We start from the raw sequence: 23,942 nt of genomic DNA, 5'->3' as shown, positions 1-23,942 counted from the left end.
ACACTCAGCATCTCAGCATCAAGCACCATAGCTTTGAACTGTGTTTGCGAGTATCTGGTCTTTATCTTGATTTATTTTGTGCATCTGTTAGGAAGATGTGTCCTAAGGTGTCAGAAAAGCCTAAGACAGCTCATAAGGGTGTTGCACTTATGTAGAACTGGACATAATTAAGTGTTTCGATAGTGGTGAACAAAATAAAGACATTGCGTGTGTGTTGAATTTTGGTTCTGGAAATGCTCTTAAATGTTTCCATGTAAACTAAAGGTAATTGTTTCTTCATTCTGCATCATTTTGACATACACAGTTTCACAGGAATGCTTTACTTTCAGATAGCAGGGGAAACCTTCATGTGTGTATTGATTGAGTTGCTAACCTGTGTGCTGCAGAGTGCTTATCTCAGAGGAGGGCTGGATCAGCCAGGTTAATATTAGTCATGATAGCCAACAAACCCCGAAATGAATAATGGGTCACACCCAGCGTAAGTTTATTTCTTCCTAATAGAAAGCCCAAAAAGAGATATCTCTGATCCCCAGGTGACTCTCTTTCAGTTTGCAATTCAGGAACCTAAACTCCTTCCACCTAGTGGCTCTATCTTTAACATATGGCTCCGGAGATTGCTATGCTGACTTGGCTGCATTAAACTGGTAGAAAGGGAAAGGACATGGAGCACCGCAAGCTGGAGATATTCATGGGACAGGACAAACATCACTTTTCTCATACGCCATTGGCTAGAGTTTATCACTTCACATGGCCACATCTAACTGCAAAGGTGACTGGGAAATGCAGTCTAGATGAGTGCCCAGAGGAAGGCGGAATAAGTTCCATAACAACTAGCCAGTCCCTGCTACAGAGACAAAGCAGAAATACAGGACTTGGCCTGCATTTTCATAGAGCTGAAAACTTTTAGGAAAATACATCCTACATGCAGGACAAATTCAGCAGTTGTTCACTTCAGATAAAGGGCCAAAATGAGGGGGAGGATGGGGTGCTGTCACCCAGCCAGGTGAGGAGTCCACTGTGGGCTGGAGATGATGGACAACCTTGCTAGATGGTGTGAGTGCAGTCCTGAATATGGGCAGGATTTTGATTGGTTGGAAAGATAAAAGCATCAGCTGGGAAGTAAGGGGGGCCCACTGCAGAAACAATGAAACTTGTCTGGCAGGAAAGGAGGCGTAGACTGTGCATCTTCAAAGGAAGCATTTTATCTAAAAGACCTCACTGACCTCTGGTTTGGAAATGTGTGGTCAAGAGTCTGTTTGTCTAAGACAGAAGTGGAATCTCAGTTACTGAGATAAGGTAAGAGATAATGTGAGGGCAATTTCAAACCTATACTAAATAAACTTTCTACCATTCATGTCTAAAACATTAAAAAATTCATGTCTAAATTCAGGATTTATCCAGATTTGTAGGTTAAAGATTTCAAGTTGGAAGTATTTCAGGTGAGAGATTTTATGATAGATACTAACAGTAAACATGAACTATAGGTAAGTATGTGATGCAGAGTTTGTTGTCTAAGTAGGTGGGCTTTTTTAAGAGGTCATGTTATTCTGTCACTTATACTTTCTGACAACTTTTAAAAAAATAATCAGAGAATAATTGGCATACAATATTTTATATAGTTTCAGGTGTACAACATAGAGATTCAACATTTATATTTCTTACGATTGTGATCACCACAGTAAGTCTAGTAACCATCTGTCACTGTACAAATCTATTACAGCATTATTGATTATTCCCTGTGACTTACTTACAACTAGAAATTTGTACTTCATATTCTCTTTACCTTTTTCCCCCATTACCCCACATCCCTCCCCTCTGGCAACCATTAGTTTGTTCTTGTATCTATGAGTCTGTTTCTGTTGGATTTTTTTTATTCCACATATAAGTGAGATCACACAGTATTTTTCTTTCACAGTCTGACTTGTTTCACTTAGCATAATACCATCTAGGCCCATCCATGTTGTCACAAATGGTAAGATTTCATTCATTTTTATAACTAATATTCCATTGTATATATAAACCCATTTTTTAATTCATTTATCAATGGGCATCTAGATTGCTTTCATATCTTGCTATTGTAAATAATGCCACAATAAAAAAGGGCACATAAATCTTTTTCATTTAGTATTTACATTTTCTTGAGATACTCAGAAGTGAAATTGTTTGGTCACATGGTAGTTCTATTTTTAATTCTTTGAGGAACCACCACCCTGTTTTCCGTGTGGCTGCACCAGTCTGCAATCCCACTAGCAGTGCACTAGGGTTCCCTTTTCTCCACATCCCCTCCAACACTTGTTGTTTGTTGATTTTTGAAGATAGCCACTCTGACAGGTAAGAGGTAATATCTCACTGCGGTTTTAATTTGCATCTCTCTGATGATTAGTGATGTCGAGCACCTTTTCATGTCTGTTGTCCATCTGTATGTCTTCTTTGGAGAAGCATTTATTTGGGTTCTTTGTCTAACTTTTAATAAGATTGTTTGTGGGGCTTTTCAATGTTGAGTTGTATGAGTTCCTAATAAATTTTGGATACCCTTTATTGAATGTATTTTTTTCCATTTTGTTTTGTTTTGTGGATGGTTTTCTTTGCTCTGCAGAAGATTTTCAATTTGATGTAGTTTCATTTGTTTATTTTTGCTTTTGTTTCTCTTACCCAAGGAGACATATCCCAAAACATATTGCTTTAGTTGCATTTCCCATATATTCATTCTACCTCCTTTTCACTGAGATTGAAATTAAGCACAGATAACATCACCGCACCAGTTTGAGAAGTGATGTGCTTGCTTTCTTACCCTTGTACTCTCTCTCTGGTTTTCTCTCTCTGCCTATGAGAAAATGTTTATTATAACACTATATATATAAGTATATAGATGTGAATATATAAGCCTTTCATTAAAATTCTTATTATAAGAAGTGTAACATCTGTGGGCTAGTGAGCTTTTGTGGTTATTTAAGGGAAGTTTTGTGAAAGAATGATACTTACCTATCATTTTCTTGCCTACCGCCTTAACACAGAAGTAGATTTATTTTTCATGTTAATTTTTATTTGCTTTACATAGGGAAACCATAACAACAAATGATTCACTTGTACCTTAGCCTTCGAAAAATTACCTACCACCAACTCTCAGATATAACAATTAATAGGTGTATGGCTGTGTGAATTTGAACATACTATCCTATTTATTATCCTTTCTGTCTATGACAATACCTCTGCCTACCTGTGAGGTAGGTTAAGTAGCCACTTTTACTTCTCTAATGCAGGTGAGGAATCTGAGACAGAGATGTGCAATTACATTCCCAATATCTGCTAAAGCCTGTTCCTTAGAGCTGGCACTCAGTTCTCCTGGCCCCTTGCCCTAGGATCTGTCCCCTTTCAGCCTGACCTTTCCTATATCAACTGAGGAAACTGACCATTTGGATAAAAACTGCTGAAATGTAACATCATTAAGAGGATGGGTTTATACATATATATATTCATGCAGAAAGCCAAAAGGATGACATCATATATCTGATAAGAAAGAGTGAAATGTAACAATAAACTGAATGAGAAGTCAGAAAGCTAATCTATAAGAACTCTTCCCCCAAATCACATGATATACCGCTCAAATTCATTATTTTTTTGTTGAATGTCATTTCCCATAACTTCTTGGACTTTTTGCATGTTGATAAATGTATTCTTAGCATTTCAGAAAATTATAATTCTTTTGGCACTTCCCCAGTCTTTCAAACCTACATGTTGGTGGGGGAAATACAGGGACGTCTTGTCTTTATAGACTGCAATAAGCAGTTGGGTGCTTGCTGAATATTACCCATTGTGCCAGGTCCTGGGGATTGAACAATCTTTGCCCCTGGAAAACTCAGACTGTAGAGGGAGCTTGATATAAAGATTATGAAAATTGGGCAGAAAAAACATACTGGTTTGAGGTATCTACTGATGTCTTAGCTTTGTTGGGGAAATTAGATTTTTCAAAATGACAGGCAACCAGTTTACAATTTATGCCATTTTGGTGAAATAAACTCCACAAACACAAACTGGAAGACGCAAGACCGTGACCGTAGGTCTGAAGCAAGTAGTGATCGGAAGCTGTACCAACAAGGAGAACTGATCCTTAGCTGAGATAATGCTGCTGCAGAAGGAGGCAGTGCAGGCCTAGCACAGTGCTCATCCTACAGGGGGCTCAGAGTGAACTTTTGTTGATGACCAACTCACCACGTCCTCAGGGCCGTCACACAAGTTCAGCCTGAGGGCAGTCAAGTGGGAAACAGAGTGAATTTGCCTCATTTTAGCAAAGTTGACTGTCCCTGCTGACAGCATGGTAGATCTGCTGGGACAAAGGGCGCCCCTGAACTCTGAGATGATCCCAGCATTAATTAGTGGCAGAGAATCACAGGCAGTTCCAGGAAAAACATCAGTGTGCAGTAAGGCCTTTCTGGGGAAGAAAAGGAAGAGGAAAACTTTTTCAGAGCCTTGGGAGGCATTCTCAGCCACATTATTTACCTACCTGATTCGATTTTTGTACTGTTTGAAGTCACAAAAGTTGTAACCAAGAGAAACCAGACTACAAGTATGATTTTTTAAATGCCATCCTACTAGCAGAAACATTAGACATAAATCACAAGTTTTATTGTATTTGCAATTAAACAGATCAAATGTAATGTCCACAGAAAAGCCTCAGTAATTAGTATAAAGATTAATATAGTGAAATGTCCCTGGTTTAGCAGACCTCCCAAGCAAAGCTAAAATAAAGAATTAAGTATATTATCAAATAGTGTATGCATATTAATGCCCAAAATCTAAGTCCCCAGATCCCTGATGCAATTATTTTCCATTCACATTAATTGTTCCTAACAGATTACATTAATGACTTTGAGTTAAAATGTGTCCAAGGGAAGATTTCACAAGATCAATGCTGTTTAGAAATAAGGTCACTTCTATAATTATTTGCTCAGATTTTAGCTACCGCTCAACATTATAAGGTTAACATGGTGATTGTTTTTTCATGTGAATATCAAAAGTTAATTTTCACACTAGCCAATAAGTGCATTGGAATATTCACAGTTTTCTTGCTACTTATCTTCCAACTACAACTTATTTTTTCCTACAGCTTATTTTTCATCATAGATTGACAGGCTGTGAAAGTGTGATTATTGTTTATAAGCTGTAATTTGCACATGCATGTTTATAGAACACCGATAAACTAGAATAAACATTTTTGAGTCAGAACATGTATTGTCCAATGTAGAAATGTCAACTCTTTTGAGATTTACCTGTGCAAGGCAGGGTTTTGAAATGAACAATTAAATCATCATGATCCAATGTTTCTGTTTGTTTCAACCTAGAAACTTCACTCACGCATCGTAGATCTTTCATCTGGAGATTTGCTTTCTGATGTGGAAAGAAGCCAAAGTCTGATGCAGTCACGAACTGATGTGGAGATGCATGTGAGTTTCCTGTTGCTTTCAGAACACTTGTTTAGGTTATTTCCCTTCCATCAAATATGATGTCACAAGTGAACCACAGAGTGCACCTTTGAAGCGCTGTCAGACAGACAAAATGCTTTCCTTTCTTGTGTTCTCTGAAATTCAGTATCATATCCTCCAGCTGATAGAGTGAGCAAAAAGTGTCACTCTCGGCAAAAATATCATAAATCTTGGCTTTCTCCCTGGGATACCTTTTGGGGTATTGATTACATCTCAAAGTCTCTGAGAAATGGTCAAGGAGCTTTTTATTAAAGCCTATGTTCCATATTAGTCATCCTACCTTCATGATATATTATGTATGAACTTTTAAAAATTCATAGGCTGTACATTTTTTCTTTAGCCAGGGTGAGCTTTGTGCTTATATGGCAAAACTTCAACCAGCACGGCTTTAACTATCATTGTCATACAAAAGTAACTTGAAAATACCAGAGCCACATAAATATATAATGAAAAATATTAAGCTTAAAACAATGATAGATGAACATTGTGGATAACTGGCTTTTTATTTTACTGTATAATTTTATAAGTTAGCTAGTATATTCAATTTCAAAGGTAAATATTCTCAAATTAGATTGGAATGAAATTTTAGTGGAATTCTCACTTTAAATATTTATGAATACTGTAATGGCATCCAATCTATAATATGGCCTGAAGGTCAGGAATATTTTAAGCATGAAGCTTTTAGCCAAGAAACTCTTACCTTCATTCTCTTTCTCCTTTTTAAACTAAAATTATAAATTTTGTATTGCATTTTTCAAAGTTAGAATGTTAAAGCGTACAGATTCAAGATAATAATCTAAAATACACTTTAAATAATGTAAATGGGGTGTATTTTGCCAAGTAAATCAAAATGAGTTGATGTTGTAGTGGAAGCCAATATACATTTTTTAAAAAGAATTTTAATAATAATCATTATCTATTACTAATTATAATAGTTCTCAGTAGGATGATTGGTGGTCTGTATATGTCCAGGGGTTCTGGTATTGTTCAGGCCCTTAGTACATAGCATAGTGACTAGGACCTGGGTCTGACATTAGAATGTTATATTGGCTAGGTGACCTTAGATATTAACTCCTTAATGCCTTGGTTTCCCCATCTGAAAATGAGCATAATTATGTTTCTCTTATATTTCTGAATGTTTTTGGAAATGTACTTAAGATAATACTTGCTAACAATATTGGCAATAATATGATTTCTGCTGCTTTTGCCCTCTTCTATTTTTTGTAAATATGTGGTGCCATGCCACAGCTAAAGAAAAACATGACGAAGATGGAGACATCTATTAGCGTGTCTCTCCAGCAGCTCACATCAGTGACCCCTGGAAACAAAATGCACCCATTCTTGGCTATTGCTCATCGCAATTCCTACATGCAAGGCATCAGACAATGATGGCATGTCGAGAAGTATCACACAGGGTTCCTTAGGGAGGCTGTAAACTTAGGATCTAGTTAAAGAGTGAAGATACACCTATATAAAAACACTTTTAATAATAGTAGCAACATCTGTCCTGGCTGGTGTGGCTCAGTGAATTGAGTACCTGCCTACGAACCAAAGGGTCACTAGTTTGGTTCCCAGTCAGGGCGCATGCCTGAGTTGTGGGCCAGGGTCTGGTAGGGAGTGCTGCAAGAGGCAACCACACATTGATGTTTCTCTCCCTCTTTCTCCCTCCTTTCCCCTCTCTCTAAAAATGAATAAATTAAAAAATCTTTAAAAAAATAATAGCAACACCTAAAACTTACCAAGAATTGCTATGTCAGGGGCTGTTCAAACTTAACAATAATCGCATGTGGTAGGTGTTTTCATTATCTCCATTTACAAAGAAAGAAACTGAGGCATAGATGGGTGAAGTAGTTTTTCCCAAGGTCAAAATTAGCAAGTGAAATAGACAAGATTTAAACAAAATAAATGGCTTTAGAGTTGAAACACTCAATCATAGAAAGTTACTCTGTGCAGTAGATTATCCTATATGATAATCATGTGCTGATGAAGAAAGAAACTGCAGGAAAAAGAGGTCATTTTCATCTGTGATGTCAGATTCTGGGTCCCTTATTACCTTCAAACATTGATTGTCTAAGGTAGAAGAATGGTGGGAGAATGTCCCAGTAGGGAGGACTAGCCCCTTCCTCTTTTTTTTTTTTGCAAGGAATCACCCTGTAGTCACCTGAACACACACACACACTCCCCATTCCACTAGCCCATGGATGGGCTCAGGTCATGCCTTTGGTCCTGCCTCAGCCCAGCTCAGGTCAGACTGTGAGATGACACACCATGCTACCACAAAATTCACATAAAAAGTAGATCCTTGCATAGCTTCTCCTGGGCCTTTCTACAGAAGGCACAGGTCCTGGACCAGCAGCACTGAAGCACCTGTGAATTTGTTAAAAATACATCTTAGGTCCCACCTCATAATTACTAAATTAGAATCTACATTAAACAAGAGCCTGGATGATTTCTGTTCACATTAAAGTGTGAAAAGCCTGGCTTAGAGGACACCTCTCTGCTTAACCACCTCTGACCCCATCTGCCTGCATGACATTGGTGGGCCTTTCTCACCTTCCTGAATCACATCTGGGCACCTCAAGGTCAAGACTAGGGGAGGGGCAGCAGTTTTTCCTGCAGATGATCTTCAGAGTTCTAATTTCCTGTCATCTTAACCAGCATCTGCACTATAGGTACACACGCGGACATCAACTGGGCAAGGATGCATAATTGTTAAAAGAGGCTTGGGAATGGAGTTACATTGTAAAAATAGGTTTAATTTTGATAGGTGTAGAGGGAGGGGATAGGTGGGAAAGACAGGAAAATCACATATAAACTTCAGTATGTTGGGAAAAGATAGATTATAAACTCTAAAGGAAAGCCATGCAGAGAATGAAAGAAGGCCATTGGAGAAGTTTAGATCTGGATGACCTCTCAGGAAACAGATGCAATCTCTCTCTGGATAGTAGTCATATCTGTCAGAGCAAAGTCAGTCCTAAGTAAAACCACCACACTGCTAACTTAAACAACCAAATATGAGAGAAAAGAATGGAGAAAATAGAAAGCACACAAGTAGAAGTGGAGAGCGATGTGGTATTTCTGAGAGTTCACTCAGGTGTGTTTCACATGTGCACAGTGGCTGCAGTCTAAATGCCAGGTATTCCTGCACGGTAGGACCATTGCTTGGAGGCATCTGTTGATAAACAAATCTGAGTGCCCCTTAAGTTATGTCCAGCACTAAACAAGGTCATAAATCAATAGATATCATTAAAAGCTGGATTTAAAGACAAATTTTCCTTTTAATGATATTTAGACTCAAATTTCAAGGGGAAAAACAGAGTAGTAACTTTTTTTTGTCATTTTTAAGGTCACTTAAAGACATTGTTATGCAGCAAAAGTGTATCGATAGCAAGGCAGTTGCCTAACCTTGGAAATTTAACATTACTAAGAATTATGGATATTGATTAGACAGCAAATTAAACATGAAACCCATACCTAAGTACCTCTGTACTTAGGTAGGGGATTCGTATTTACCACAAGTACTCTCAGAATAGCATTGCCTTTATTCCCCAAGCTGGTGTTTAGTCACCGTCACTTGGAATTGCATTTGGAGAACACTGATAAGTACTCAGGTACTAAAGGCACCCGTAAAGTGTCAATAGATTGCATAAGTAAGTGGCTTCGCCATTTTGCAAGTGACACAAAGACAGATGGTTCCCCATCAAAGAGGTTCTGAGACAAAGCTTTATATAGATAGGAGACTGGAATTAGACAGTAATGGAGAGATTCCATTCCCATGGTTGGAATGCTAAATTAATTTAATCTGCTCAGTTGTGTTGCTTCATCTGTTATATTAGGAGCCTATAAAGTGTCTGTTCAGAAGTGTTGGGATGTTTACAACTTTGTCACCCATGCTTTTTGCAGACCCTCTAGAATTTGAACCACCTGGATCTTCTGCATGGGAACCAGATATATTTGATAAGACAGTCTTTACCAGTTGGACAGCCAACTGATATGAAAAGTCCCATTATCTTTTACAATAGAACCTCCTTGGTCCTGAGGCTGGTGTTCCACTGTACTTGGCTTCCAGGAAGGTGGTATAGAAATGCTCCAGGCATTTGATTCCTGACTTAGAATGATGTATCAGAGCCATAAGGAACCAGGGGTAATCTGGTAGAACTGCTCCACTCTAAAAACAAAGACATTAAGGATCATGGAAGTTAAATGTTTTTTTTGCTCAAAGTCTCATATCTAGTGGCAGTATGTATCCAGGGTACTGGACTCTCAGGCTGGTACTCATGCTCTTGAACTCCAGCCAAAGACGCTACTCTGTTTGCTTCCTTTTGTAGCATTAGAGTCATGTTTTGATATTGATCTGATCCTTTCACCACTATAACTGGATAAAATGGGGAACTATCATTGTGACACTTCTACCTAATGAAGATGGAACCTCTCACCAGTTAAGCACCTCCTTAGTTCAGTTAGCATGCTATATGCTTGCCATCTAGAACCTCACTTGGTCCCTGCAGCAACCCTATAAGGTAGGCAGTATTATCATTATTCACTTTTTAAAAGAATAAATATAGCTCCAAGAGATTAATTTGTTCTACTCACTTATATCCCATTATGAGATTGAGTTGATATTTACTTCCCCTAAGCAAAGTCCTAGCTCACAGGTTTCCTGTGTTTTCAGGAATGCCAGCTGAACACAAAATCAGGAACCCCTGCTCTGAAATGCCCTGGCCTGGGAGTTGTCACTGCTGCTCATCTCTGCCCTCGAAATAGCTGTAGCAGCAGTGAACTGTCTCTTTCGAGCACCTGCAGCGAGTATTCCAGTGGCTCCTCATACACATGGCATGATGGGAAGAACATCAGAAAAAGGGTAAGGCCTCCTTTCAAGGCACTTCAGCATCAGAGTGAACCAGAAAAGAATCTTCTTCTAGTAGGAAGGTGGAAGGTGGGAGGGAGGGCTAAGAAGGAAATGGCCATTTTTCTGAGTACCTGTTCATTTACTCCTCACAAAAACTATATACGGAAATGTTATTCTCCCATTGTACTGCAGAGGAATCTGGTTTGAAAAAACTGGAGCTACTTGCCAGAAGTCACGAAGCACATGAGAAGTGGAATATTGATTTGACTGCAAATTACTTGGACTTCATGACAGGGAGTTGGGAAGAGGAAGATACTCCCTTTCTGTGCTTTGGCAGATCCCACTGAGTTTACAGGTTTCTATCAACCTGGAACCTGGAACCCTGGCCTAATAGAACTGACCACACATCAGATCAACTCAGACATTTCCCATTAGTTTTATGGCCATGCTCCATCACTGTAATGCTCAGAGAGACTTGTTACTGTCCACTGCAATTGAGAGTCAGCAAGACCACTTGCCAAGCCATTCCAGACTGAGCGTCCATGAGAACTCAAAGAAAATGTTGTTGATGTTGTTGTTGTTTCCTAGAGAAAAGGGAGAATAGTGGATTATCTCAATAAATGGCCCAAAACATTGGAAGTATCATTCACTTTGTAGGTATTTATTGATCAAAAGTATTGTGTATTATATTAACCTCCTCTACTCAATGTGATTAAAACACTAATTGACTATAAATTGGAGGGTGGCATAATAGAAAATCCCATGGAAGATGACAGGCACCACAGCTCAGGGAAGGGTGGTATGTCCCTATTTAGATGCCAGGAATTCCTTTAGCAGGTTTTTAAATAACTCTACTGCTGTAATGACTCCCATCTGCAAAGTGGGCTCACACAACCAAAGATTCCTTCATGCTTTTTATAAATATCCTTGCACAGTGGCGTAGGCCAAGTATTTGAAATAGCTGTTTTCAGTTTTGTTATGTTGAAGAAAAGCAGAGAGTAAAGGGGAATTGAAATCCCAAATCAGACTATTTGGAGGTCATTTTTTATTATTCTTATAATTTAAGTTTACAATTCCAGAAGCATAGAAACCAGGAAATTCAAATGCCAGGAAATATTGGTGAGGGGTAGTTTTGTCATACTCTTGGTCAAGAACTCAGAGGAAGATTTTTAACTTGAATTTAGAGCTTATTCCCTTGGACTCAGACTTCTAATACAAGTGAAGAGCCTGCTGAGTTATCAAAGCTGTTCCTTTGAAGGAGATATTTGGAGTTATGAAGAATGACTGCTAGGGGCCTGGCTCATATCAGACAGGGAAGACTTTGTCCCCTGTTTTTGTGAATATTATTGGCTCCCAGAACTGCTTGCTCTGCTGTTTTTACTCTTACACTCTTCCTTTCTCCCCTTCTGAGAGCTTTTTTTTCTTTCTTTCTCCCTTTCCTTTTCCTTCCTTCCCCCACCTCTCTCTCTTCCCTGGCCCTCCCTCTCTCTCCCTTTCTTCCTTCCTTCCTTCCTCTTTCTCTCTCTCCCTCTTGCTCTCTTTCTTTCTTTCTTTCTTTTTCTTTCATTCTTCTGAAATTCTTCCAATTAGAGCAGTCCTTTATTTTCTAGGGAAACCTCTTTCCTGAAAAAAGGAGCAATAAGGCCCTTAAGACACTTTGGACACACTCCGGGTCCATGATCTGGAGATTTGATAGGATCCTGGCTCAGAATGGTCAGGGAGAACCAGTACACCTGTCACATCTCACAGAAGAAAGTCCCAAATCTCAGGGACTCAGCAAACGAGACCTAGTCCTGCAAAGACATTTTAAGTTTATACTATTTAAGGAAGTTCTATAGTTCTTACTATGTCCAGGTAGTCATTTAGTATTAATTTACATAATAAATATATAATCTGATTTGATTTGAATACAATTACCTTACATATTAATAAATATATGGCCAATGCTTCTGTTTTAGTCCACAATTATTTTTTCTGGTACTGTTTTGTTTAGAAACAGGAAAGAAGCCTGCATGCAATGCATTAGCTTGCCCTACATGAAGCATTCTGGCCTAATGAATGAGTGATTACCATGTGCCACACAGCTGTGTAAGCTTTTCATAAGTATGGGCTCATTTCATGTGCAAGATGGCTTATTAAATAGGTTTTCCAATCCCCCTCCCATTTTATAGATGAGGAAAATGAGGTGCGGAGAAATTAAGGAACGAGTCCAAGATGTCATAGGCAGTGACAGAGCTGGGCAGTTGGTTCCAGAAGTTTCACTCTTAACCATTTGTCTATACTGGCCTTGTTGAGTCAGCCTAAAACTCAGAGAAACTGTTCCAGTTGTTGAGATGCACTTGTTCCCACTAAGATCAAGAATACCTTTTTTAAAAATGTGTACAACTGTTGTCCAGTCAAGAAACAGAAATGGACTATGGGCATTAAACCCAGGCCTCTGCCTTAGCAGCATCTCTCAGCCAACTGTTTCCACCACAAAGCACTTACAACTTTCCACAAGGAATGAAGCTGCCTGTGGGAAATACTTGCTCCATTCTATGGTCTCTCCTACAGGGACCCATGCTTTTTTATTTCAAGTTTCAAAATCGTTCCAAACTTTTCTCAAGTTATTGAATACCATTACCTCCTGTGGAAAACTGAGGAATGTGGCTAATCTCCCCAGGCAGAGATCCTGGTCCCAGGGACCTTTGTGCCGCTGGCCCTGGAATGAATTAAACCACAGCGTGGGAAGGCTCTGGAGAGGCAGGAAGGAAGCAGGTGGGCAGAGGCTGAACACATCAAGTCAGCCTTTTTCAAGTTCTTGCAAGGTACTTTTGCCTGCCTTCTCTTCTTTATTGTGAATATGACTATCAAGATAATGGAAATTCTTATTAACCCAAGTTGTGGCAGTCTTCTTCTCACTGGTTGGTTTATAGTGCCCAAACTCATTAACGGGATTACAGGAACTACTATAAAGGCCACATGGACAAAATCAAGGGGGAGGGTGGAGGTGGGGGAGGGAGGTGGGTTCGGCTGGGGTGGGGTGGAGGGATGGGGAGGAAAGGCATACAACTGTAATTGAATAACAATAAATTTTTTAAAAATAAAAAAAGGATTGCTTCTAATTTCCAAAGGAGTTTTTAATGGTATAGGGAAGAGGAGGAGGCAGGGGAATCATCACCAAATAGCATCTATCTGCAGCAACTATGACCCTGAAGAATTTTCTAAAGAAATTGTATAATTTGAAAAAAAGAAAACAGGTAACACAACACAAATAAAGAATATAATATATTGTTAGAGCAAGAGTAATTTCTATGAAAATGTCTTAGATATAAACAAATGTTCACAGCTTACTCAAAAGCTGAGAATCCAATGTAAGTTTCTGACACATTTTCAAACTCTACTAATGAGCACAGGGTTGGTGTTCAGAGTTATGGCACAGAGGTCCGCTGGCGTGGAGATGCCAAGGGGAACTACACTCTTCGACAAGATAGGTATACAATGCACATCTGAAACCACCAGATTCATGCATTGAAATTCTTCACCATTAATTATATAGCCTTAAAAAAAAAGGCATTAGGTCAGTGCCCACCTTTTGCCAATTTTCCTGAGTGCTGGTTTGTGATTAAACCAGCACCCCATTGGAGATAAGTATGGCAAAAACCTACTATCTCTTGTATTACATTGGCTAATATAGAGGGGAAAACAGAAACTGAGCTTGACTCCGGTAGTGTGCCATGAAGATTAAGTTGCGCAGGCTCTAGAACCAGACTGTCTGGGTTCAAGTCCCCATATGGCCACTTTGGAACTCAGTCATTGAAAGAACCCAGGAAATAAGAGTTCAAAGCTTCACACCAGCTCTTCTTTAGCTGTGTAATTTCCAACAGACTGATCTTGCTGAATCTCAGTTTCCTCCCTAGTAAATAGGATGAAAATGTCTCCTTTTTGATGTTGTTCTTAGAATTAAATCAAAATAATGTGTAAGTGGCCGGCACACAACAGGTGTTTAGTCAGTGTTAGTCCCCTCCTGCCCTTCCATTTGTTATTAACAATACTATGAAAAAATACGAGTATCTGTGTGAAGTGCAGTATTTTTTCTTTGTTATTTCTTGGTCACATCTCCAAAACTAACCCTAGTATTCGTGGAAGTATAAAGGACAAGAAATTGAGTTTTATAAGTTAGTGGGTGAATCATTACCATGGGTTCTAACAGCAAATGCCCCACTGCTATATGTGTGGCTATATTTCACAGGTGTTCACTGCCTGACAAAGCCATGAAGTCACATGATATTCTATCAGATGGTACAATGCAAGGGACCATAAAGACATGGGCTAACTTACTTGTCCATTTATCCTCTTTACCTCTCCTACACACTGAGCCCATGCTGTCTTTGGTTATTTTCTAAGTGCACCTGACATTTACCTTCTCCATTTGAATCTTTGGCATAGCATTTCTTCTAACTAGAAATGATTCCTCCCACTTTAAAACTAAGGCAAAACTAGCCATCTTTCAAGGGCTCGGTAGGTTTTTAAAAAACAACACATTTCCTTATATGGTTTTCATGGCTTTTCCAAACAGAAGTATGGTCTCCCTTTGAATTTCTGGAATATCTATGGCATTTGCACTTTTCATTTATACCCTTGACTTTCAGTTATTTGTGCTCAAGTACTCTCCTCTGCCAGATGCATGCTTCTTATTTATTTGTTATCTTTATGTTTAATCCTCACCTGAGGACCTTCTTTCATTGCTTTTGGACAGAGAGGAGGGTAGAGAGGAAGGGAGAGAGAGAAACATTGGTGCAAGAGGAAAGAATCATTTGGTTGTCTTCCATAAGCACCCAGACTAGGAATCTTACACACCTGGAATGAGGATTAAATCCACAACCTAAGCATGTGCCCCTATCAGGAATAGAACATGGAAACTTTCAGTTATAGGATGATGTTCCAACCAACTGAACCACACTGACCAGGGCTGGGGTGCACACTCCTTGAGGGAAGGTCCTTATTCTCTACTTCTTTAAATCATATACTATTTAGCTCATGGCCTGACAAAGTAGAGATCGAGATCTTCTATAGAGTTAATGAATTAATTTCCATTAATTAATTAATATATGAATTTGTGGTGAATATTTATCAACCACTAGAACAAGTTAGGTTGAACGATGGACTTTTCCTATTGTAAATTTGTGATCCACATGACTCCGTTATTTCTGATATCTACTTTTCTTTCCTAGCCATCATCACAAAGCTGGGATAAAAGGCTAAGTATTGATTCTTCACTCCCAAGCGGCTTTGCTAGTCCTACAGATGAACTACCTCCAACTCGTATCAAGGAAAGTGACATTTTGGAAGGACTAAGAAAGCTACAGAAGCGAAAGGTGTTACTTGAGCCCCCATCAGTGATAGCCAAATGGGGTTATAAAGATTGCATGAACTCAAATGAAGGAATATACTCTCCCGGAATTAAGAGTAGCAGTCTCAAGGAGTACCCCCCCTGCAAACCAGCTGACAGGGGGAAGCCCTGCAAGGGGCCCCACAAGGTGTTTGTTTATGACACAGATTCTCATGATGATGCTGATGAGGACTCTTCCTCCTTGGCATTGAATAAAGCCTTTCCAAACCAGGCCTGCAGGCTGCATGGTTGTAAATTAACCCACAGTGTTTCTGACAGTCTATTTGGCTGGAAGTTGAATGGAAAACACTTTTCAGAAGGCACATCTTCGGTTTACCCCAGGGAAAGACCGGAAAAGCTGAGCACTTGTGCCAGCAGCTGTCCTTTGGAAAGGAAGCTGTGCCCAATGATGCAGGCACCTCAGGTGCAGAGAGCGAGGAGTCCCAATAGGCAGGGCCATGGCAATCTCCAGCTTTCAGACACTGATGACAATGAAACCCTTGATGAGTTGCATATAGATAGCAGCGATGAGAAAAGCCCTTCAGACTTGTCATTGACTGTGGACACCGACAAGTCCATGGAAAACCTGGACATTCTCATGGGACTTGGAAAACCTCAACTTGAGTCCCCTGATGAGGAGGAAAAACAAATGCCCATCCACTTAGAGAGTAGGCCAAAGACATTTAGTTTCATAAAGCAGCAAAGCGTTGTCAAAAGGACTTCTTCAGAAGAATGTGTTACTGTAATATTTGATGCAGAAGATGGAGAACCCATTGAATTCAGCTCCCACCAGACAGGTGTTGTCACTGTTACCAGAAATGAAATTTCCATCAATCAGACCCCCACTGGACCCAAGGGAGAGCACACTGAACCTTTACCTCAGGGAATTGCTCACTCACAGCCAGCGGCTGCCTCGAGAGACTACACTTTTGTAAGGAGACCTGAAGAGGAAACTGAGAAAAACATTCCAAAAGATGGTGCAGATAATGTTGCTGGGGCACCCACTGAATCTTTAAGCTCCAGGACAGTAACTCAAAATACTCAGAGACAAAAACTGGCCAAACCAACACGTAATATGTCATGCCAGAGTAATTATAGATCTTCGATGTCCATGGGTATCTGTCAGAAGCAAAGTCTGACAAAAATACCTGCCCGGGGGAAGTCTTCACCTCAGAAATCAAAAATAGTAGAGCCTGAAGCCTCCACTAGAGCCCCCTCATCGGGCCTAGTGGGTCTTGAAAACTCACCAGCCTTAGCTCCTGGGAAACTCTCCCGGTTCAAGAGGACTGAAGGCCCAGGGCACCTCTGGGACGTACAGACAGACTCACACATTCGAAAACATGGCTCCAGAATGTCCAGCAGGAGGGTTGGGGTCCAGTGCTCCAAGAGTCAGATTTCAGCTCCACAGTTGCTGTCAAGGCCCCTCATTGAGTCTGGTGACATTGGGGAACCCCTTGCAAGGGATAAACTCTGTGACCCTGGGCCAGAGGCAAGGGTGAAATCACCTTCTCCCCCACCCCCTCCAGGCAGGTCACTTTCCCTACTCATCAGGCCCAGTTATGACTATTTGCCACTGCCTTCATCTGCCAAGCCTGAAACCAGCATCACTGATGAAACAGCAAGGACTGTATTCAAACCAACCCCTCTGAAAGGATCCTCTGCTCCTCTCATTTCCTCTAATCACACAGAAGTGCAGGGGAAGAAAACTTCTGTGGCCTTCAAAAAGCCCATCTTTACTCATCCTCTGCCCTCCACAGAAACAGTGATTCAGACCAGATGCTCTGCTCATACCTCCTCCAGCTCATTTGTCATGATGGCTCCAGGTCCCCCAAAGATCTCTCCAAAGAGAGGTGCCCCCAAAACCCCACCTCATCAAACGCTTGGGACCACACAAACAGATGCAGGGTTACAGACTCCCAAGAATCGCTCTTCAGTCCATGAACCTCTGGACACATCATCCTCAAAAAGTCTCTCTCCAGGAAGAAAAGGACAGTTGAATGACAGTGTCTCCACATCACCCAAGCCTCCCTTCTTAGAGGTAAATGAGTCACTATCATCTCAGGTTAACAGTCCCTCACCGTCCTCCAAAAGCCATAATGCCCCACATGGTTGTCAGAACACTCATGAGAAAAGTTTGAAAACTCGCCTCCCAGTTGGGCTCAAAGTTCTCATGAAGTCTCCCCAATTGCTCAGGAAAAGTTCCACAGTGCCAGGGAAACATGAAAAAGACAGTCTCAATGAAGCCTCTAAGAGTTCTGCAGCTGTGAGCAAGTCAAAGCCAGAACACTCTGGGAACCCAACGAGCCTTGAGGCCACAGTGAGCGAAAGACCTGTGACTCCTCTGGGTTTACAAGTACAGGACAGTTTGGATGAAGGGCTTCCCCTGGAAGCAGCAATGCCAGAGTCAATGGAAAATCGTATCCCTGGGGCTGACGGAAAGGACGGAGTAGAAAACAGGTCTGTAAAAAGATCTCTTTCCTCCAACAAGCCACATCTAAAACCAGCTCTAGGCATGAATGGAGCTAAAGCCCGCAGCCAGAATTTCAGTGCTCACTCAGGTGAGAAGCCCCCCACACCCCCTATGGAAGGGCCAGGCAAAGTCCGAACTCAGATTATTACCAATACTGCAGAGAGAGGCAATTCTCTGACCCGGCAGAGCTCCTCCACGGATGGCTCTCCCAGCAAGACCCCTTCAGCCCTCATGTCTGACAGCCTTCCCAGTGCTGGGAGGGCCCTGGGCCATGCCCCCTCAAGGCAGGGCTCCCTAGGGAGCACAGGCAGCTCCAGCAGTTGGCATGGAAGCCCTAGCAAGTTGCCTTTGAGGGTCCCTCTGAAATCTGAAGGGCTTCTCACCCCACCTGGACCTGAAGACCACCAGACCTATGCCCAGGGAGGATGTCCCAGTGATGCTGCACCTGAGGAACCAGGCAGGGACCACTGCAGATGCTCACCCACCATGGCAGACTGCCCACGAGGCCTGCAGAGCCCAGGGAGGACACAGTGCCCAGGCAGTTTGGAAACAAGCAGGACCCCCAAGCTAGAAACTTCTGGAATCTATCCAAATACTTCTATAACCAGGACTAATGCTGTGAGCCCAGAAGCCCCCCTCTCACCCACAATCGAAGAAAAGGTCATGTTGTGCATTCAGGAGAATGTGGAAAAGGGCCAAATGCAAACAAAGCCCACGTCTGTGGAAGCGAAGCCAAGGCCTGGGCCTTCTTTTGCCAGCTGGTTTGGTTTTCGGAGGAGTCGACTTCCCGCTCTCAGTAGCAGGAAAATGGACATCTCCAAAAGCAAAGTGGAAAAGAAAGATGCAAAAGCCTTGGGCTTTGGAACTAAGCAGTTAAAATCAGAGAGGAAAAAAGAGAAAAAGAAGCCTGAGCTCCAGTGTGAGAGAGAAAATGAGCTTAACAGGGATACAGAGCTGGCAGATCCTCCCAAGGGGAGTTTACAAAGCAAAAATAATCTGAAAACACCACACGACATTTACGACCAAATGAAGTTTGAACCGAGAAATAGACCTAGTCCTGTTCCATGTGCAACAAAAGATACCTTTATGACAGAACTTCTGAACAGGTAACGCATGGGCAAAGAGGGTGGTGATGACGGGGACAGGGGCCTTACCCACAGGGAGAGTTGTCTGCTTCCTGAACATTAAATGCCAGCCAAGCATGTTTTTCATAAAAGCAGAAATGCACGATAACAGTATTTTATACATTAGCCAAAATTTAAACAATGAAATAAAAGTTAGCAATAAAATGATAATTTAGTCCATGTTACTTTGTTAACCAAACCAATGGTCTCTGAAATTAAAGAATGGTAAGTTTTATTAAGGTTGAAAGAAATTCAGCCTATACTAGGACCCATGAATGTACCCACATGGCATGAAATGGAAGCAAATTAAACACACATTCTAAAGTATGCTTTTACTAAGCAAAAGTATACTGAGAAACTTCCACAGGAAATTACATTTCCTGCTGATATTAAGTCAGAAATGCAGTTAGCAATCACTTTTCAGTGGTTTTTACTGCTCCCCCATCTCACAAGCAGTCATAGAATAAAAATAAAGGATTATTTTATCAAATCTAAGTTGACATTCCTGGAATATCAGATAAAGATTTGATCAAGGCCATTGAGAGACACTATCACTCAAAGGGTTAAAGACAAAGAGGTATGTGGAGGTTTCTTTAAATATTAAAGAATTGGGAAGAATAGAGTGATTGAAGAAGAGCAGTGTAATTTATCAGGGGAATCACTTTCTACCTGCAGAGTTGATAAGAGAGCAGCTCACCAGACAGAAAGTGGATCAAATAATGTTTCCTGCAGGAGTGTGTTAAAGGGCAGCTCCCAGGGCTCCTGTCTCACCAGCAGCTCTATCTGCGCTCAAGGAAACCACAAGAAAAACATCAGAACCAAAGCCGAGGGGGAAATACTGAAAGGGTCCCTGGTAAGTGCTCCACCGTCCTCCTGGTATCAACTGTTAGATTCTCTGACAGGCTGGTTTGGGTTCTTTCTCCCCCTTGATGAAAATATGTGGGCAAGACATTATGGGGTAAAGAGAAAGTTAAAGCAAGAGAAAAAAAGAGGGAAAGCTTGGTGACAACTATAAACGAGAGATGGCAGCTGGGGGGCGAGCAGGCCTGGCCCCTTCAGTGATGCTGCTTTTTTAGCTCTCTTCAGAAGGACTGCGTAATCACAGTGCAGGCAGATGAGTCTGCTGGAGTCATAGGAAAATTATACCCTGGTGCTGGGACTCTGTTTTGATGATTATTTCCATCATTTCCAGCAACACAAGAAGGAGTGAATATCATTGTAAAAAATAAAAGTGCTGAACTATTTAAAGGGATATTGACTATTTATATGATTTGATTTAAGCATTTTTTTTTATTTTGCTGGAAGTTATATGTACCAAAGAGAAGGTGTTAAGACTGAGAAATCCTTTCTGGAACTTGACTCCCTAGAATTTTTTTAATTGAGAATTTCAGAACCAAGGGGGTAATTTCCTTTTTAAAAGGAGGGGGAGGGGAACAATTGGGGGAAAAGATACAGGGAATAAGAAGCATAATTGGTAGGCACAAAATAGATAGGGGGAGCTTAAGAAAAGTATAGGAAATGGAGAAGCCAAAGAACTTATGTGTATGATCCATAGACAGGAACTAACAGGGAGGGAATGCTGGAGGAAGAGGGGGTTACAGGGCAGAGGGGGATAAAGGGGAGAGGAAAATGAGACAACCGTAATAGCATAATCAATAAAATATACTTAAAAAATAAAAGGACATTTTTATATTTTCCCAGGGTGTACCAGTTTCAAATAATATTTTTGTTTTAAAATTATCTTAAACTGCACTTATTCTCTTTATATTCTTTCTGTTCTTGCATAATTGATTTGGTTATGTTCAATGTTTCTTTCTGTAACCTTTAAAGCAGTTAAACAAAAAAAATTCTCTTCACAGAATTACTGACCGTATCCATATATTTTTATGCTCTTATAAAATAGATTGTAAAATATAATACATGCTATCATTTTCCTTTTTTTACTTTTTTATTGTTATTCAATTACAGTTGTATGCCTTTTCTCCCCATTCCTCCACCCCACCCCAGCTGAACCCACCTCCCTCCCCCACCTCCACCCTCCCCCTTGATTTTGTCCATGTGTCCTTTATAGTAGTTCCTGAAATCCCCTCTTCCCACTGTACCCACCCCACTTCCCCCCGGCTATTGTTAGATTGTTCTTAACTTTAATGTCTCTGGTTATTTTTTGTTTGCTTTTTTCTTCTATTGATTATGTTCCAGTTAAAGGTGAAATCATATGGTATTTGTCCCTCACTGCCTGGCTTATTTCACTTAGCATAAGGCTCTCCAGTTCCATCCATGCTGTTGCAAAGGGTATAAGCTCCTTCTTTCTCTCTGCTGCATAGAATTCCATTGTGTAAATATGCCATGGTTTTTGGATCCACTCATTTGCTGATGTACACTTAGGTTGCTTCCAGTACTTGGCTATTGTAAATTGTGCTGCTATGAACATTGGGGTGCATAGGTTCTTTTGGATTGGTGTTTCAGGGTTCTTGGGGTATAATCCCAGCACCGGAATTGCTGGGTCAAAGGGCAGTTTCATTTTTAGTTTTCTGAGGAAATTCCATATTGTTTTCCACAGTGGCCTCACCAGTCTGCATTCCTACCAACAGTGCACTAGGGTTCCCTTTTCTCAGCATCCTCTCCAACATTTGTTTGTGGATTTGTTTATGTTGGCCAGTCTGACTGGTGTGAGATGGTACCTCAATGTGGTTTTAATTTGCATCTCTCTGATGGCTAGTGATGTTGAGCATCTTTTCATGTGTCTCTGGGCCCTCTGTATGTCTTCCTTGGAGAAGTGTCTGTTCAAGTCCTTTGTCCATTTTTTAATTGGGTTGTTTGTCTTCCTGGAGTGGAGTCGTGTGAGTTCTTTATATATTTTGGAGATCAGGCCCTTGTCTGAGGTATCATTAGCAAATATGTTTTCCCATACTGTTGGTTCTCTTTGTAATTTGGTGCTGTTTTCTTTAGGCAGGCAGAAGCTTTTAAATTTGATGAGGTCCCACTTGTTTATTCTTTCCTTTATGTCCCTTGCTTTAGGGGACATGTCTGTGAGGATGTGGCTAAGTGGAATGTCTGAGATTTTCCTGCCTATGTTTTCCTCAAGGACTTTTATGGTGTTACAACTTATATTTAAGTCTTTTATCCACCTTGAGTTTATTTTTGTGAATGGCGTAAGTTGGTGATCGAGTTTCATTTTTTTTGCACATAGCTGTCCAGATCTCCCAACACCATCTGTTGAAGAGGCTGTTTTTGCTCCATTTTATGCTCCTGCCTCCTTTGTCAAATATTAATTGACCATAGAGACTTGAGTTTATTTCTGGGCTCTCTGTTCTGTTCCATTGGTCTATGTGCCTGTTTTGATGCCAGTACCAGGCTGTTTTGATTACAGTGGCCTTGTAATACAGTTTGATATCAGGTATTGTGATCCCTCCTGCTTTGTTCTTCTTTCTCAAAATTGCTGCAACTATTCGGGGTCGTTTATGGTTCCATATAAATTTCTGAAATGTTTGTTCTATATCTGTGAAATATGTCATGGGTACTCTAATAGGGATTGCATTGAATCTATAGATCGCTTGGGGTAGTATGGCCATTTTGATGATGTTAATTCTTCCAATCCATGAGCATGGTACATGCTTCCATTTGTTTGTGTCTTCCTTCATTTCTTTCTTCAGTGTTGTGTAGTTTTCTGAGTCCAGGTCTTTTACCTCCTTGGTTAGGTTTATTCCTAGGTACTTTATTTTTCTTGTTGCTATATCAAATGGGATTTTGTTCCTGATTTCTGTTTCTGCAGTTTCGTTGTTGGTGTACAGGAATGCCTTTGATTTCTGAGTATTGACTTTGTATCCAGCTGTTTTGCCAAATTCATTTATTGGGTCGAGTAGTTTTTTGGTGGAGTCTATAGGATTTTCCATGTACACTATCATCTCATCTGCAAACAGTGACAGTTTCATTTCCTCCTTTCCAATTTGGATGCCTTTCATTGCTTTTTCTTGTCTGATTGCTGTGGCTAGGACTTCCAATACTATGTTGAATAGGAGTGATGAGAGAGGGCATCCTTGTCTTGTTCCTGATCTTAGTGGGAAAGCTCTAAGTTTTTGTCCATTGAGTATGATGTTGGCTGTAGGTCTCTCATATATGGCCTTTATTATGTTGAGGAATGCACCCTGTATTCCCATGTTGCTGAGTGTTTTTATCAGAAATGGGTGCTGTATCTTATCAAATGCTTTTTCCGCACCTATTGATATGATCATGTGATTTTTGTCTTTGCTGTTGTTGATGTGATATATTATGTTTATTGATTTGTGAATATTGTACCATCCTTGCATCCCTGGGATGAATCCCACTTGGTCATGGTGGATGATCTTTTTAATGCATTGCTGGATGCGGTTTGCCAATATTTTGTTGAGAATTTTAGCGTCTCTGTTCATCAGCGATATTGGCCTGAAGTTTTCTTTCTTCGTTGTGTCTTTATCTGGTTTTGGGATTAGGATGATGCTGGCTTCATAAAAAGAGTTTGGGAGTCTTCCATCAGTTTGGATTTTTTTGAATAGTCTGTGAGGGATAGGGGTTAGCTCTTCCTTAAACGCTTTGTAGAATTCTCCTGTGAAACCATCTGGTCCAGGGCTTTTGTGTGTTGGGAGTTTTTTGATGACTGCTTTAATTTCGT

General features: G+C 40.6%; 1 protein-coding gene across 4 annotated transcripts in view; it reads left to right on the top strand.

Moving 5' to 3' along the window:
• NCKAP5 (NCK associated protein 5) overlaps positions 1–23,942 on the top strand; it is a 902,113-nt gene that overhangs the window by 768,108 nt on the left and 110,063 nt on the right. For all 4 annotated transcript variants that reach the window (XM_053918599.1, XM_053918602.1, XM_053918601.2 and 1 more), the window contains 4 exons: positions 5,340–5,441; positions 10,153–10,341; positions 15,543–19,276; positions 19,970–20,147. In XM_053918599.1, coding sequence (XP_053774574.1) covers positions 5,340–5,441; positions 10,153–10,341; positions 15,543–19,276; positions 19,970–20,147 — 4,203 coding nt within the window. The remainder of the gene's footprint in view (positions 1–5,339; positions 5,442–10,152; positions 10,342–15,542; positions 19,277–19,969; positions 20,148–23,942) is intronic.

The sequence above is a fragment of the Desmodus rotundus genome, chromosome 2, assembly GCF_022682495.2.
Source record: "Desmodus rotundus isolate HL8 chromosome 2, HLdesRot8A.1, whole genome shotgun sequence".
NCBI lineage: Eukaryota > Metazoa > Chordata > Mammalia > Chiroptera > Phyllostomidae > Desmodus > Desmodus rotundus.
This window is presented reverse-complemented; position numbering and strand designations above follow the sequence as displayed.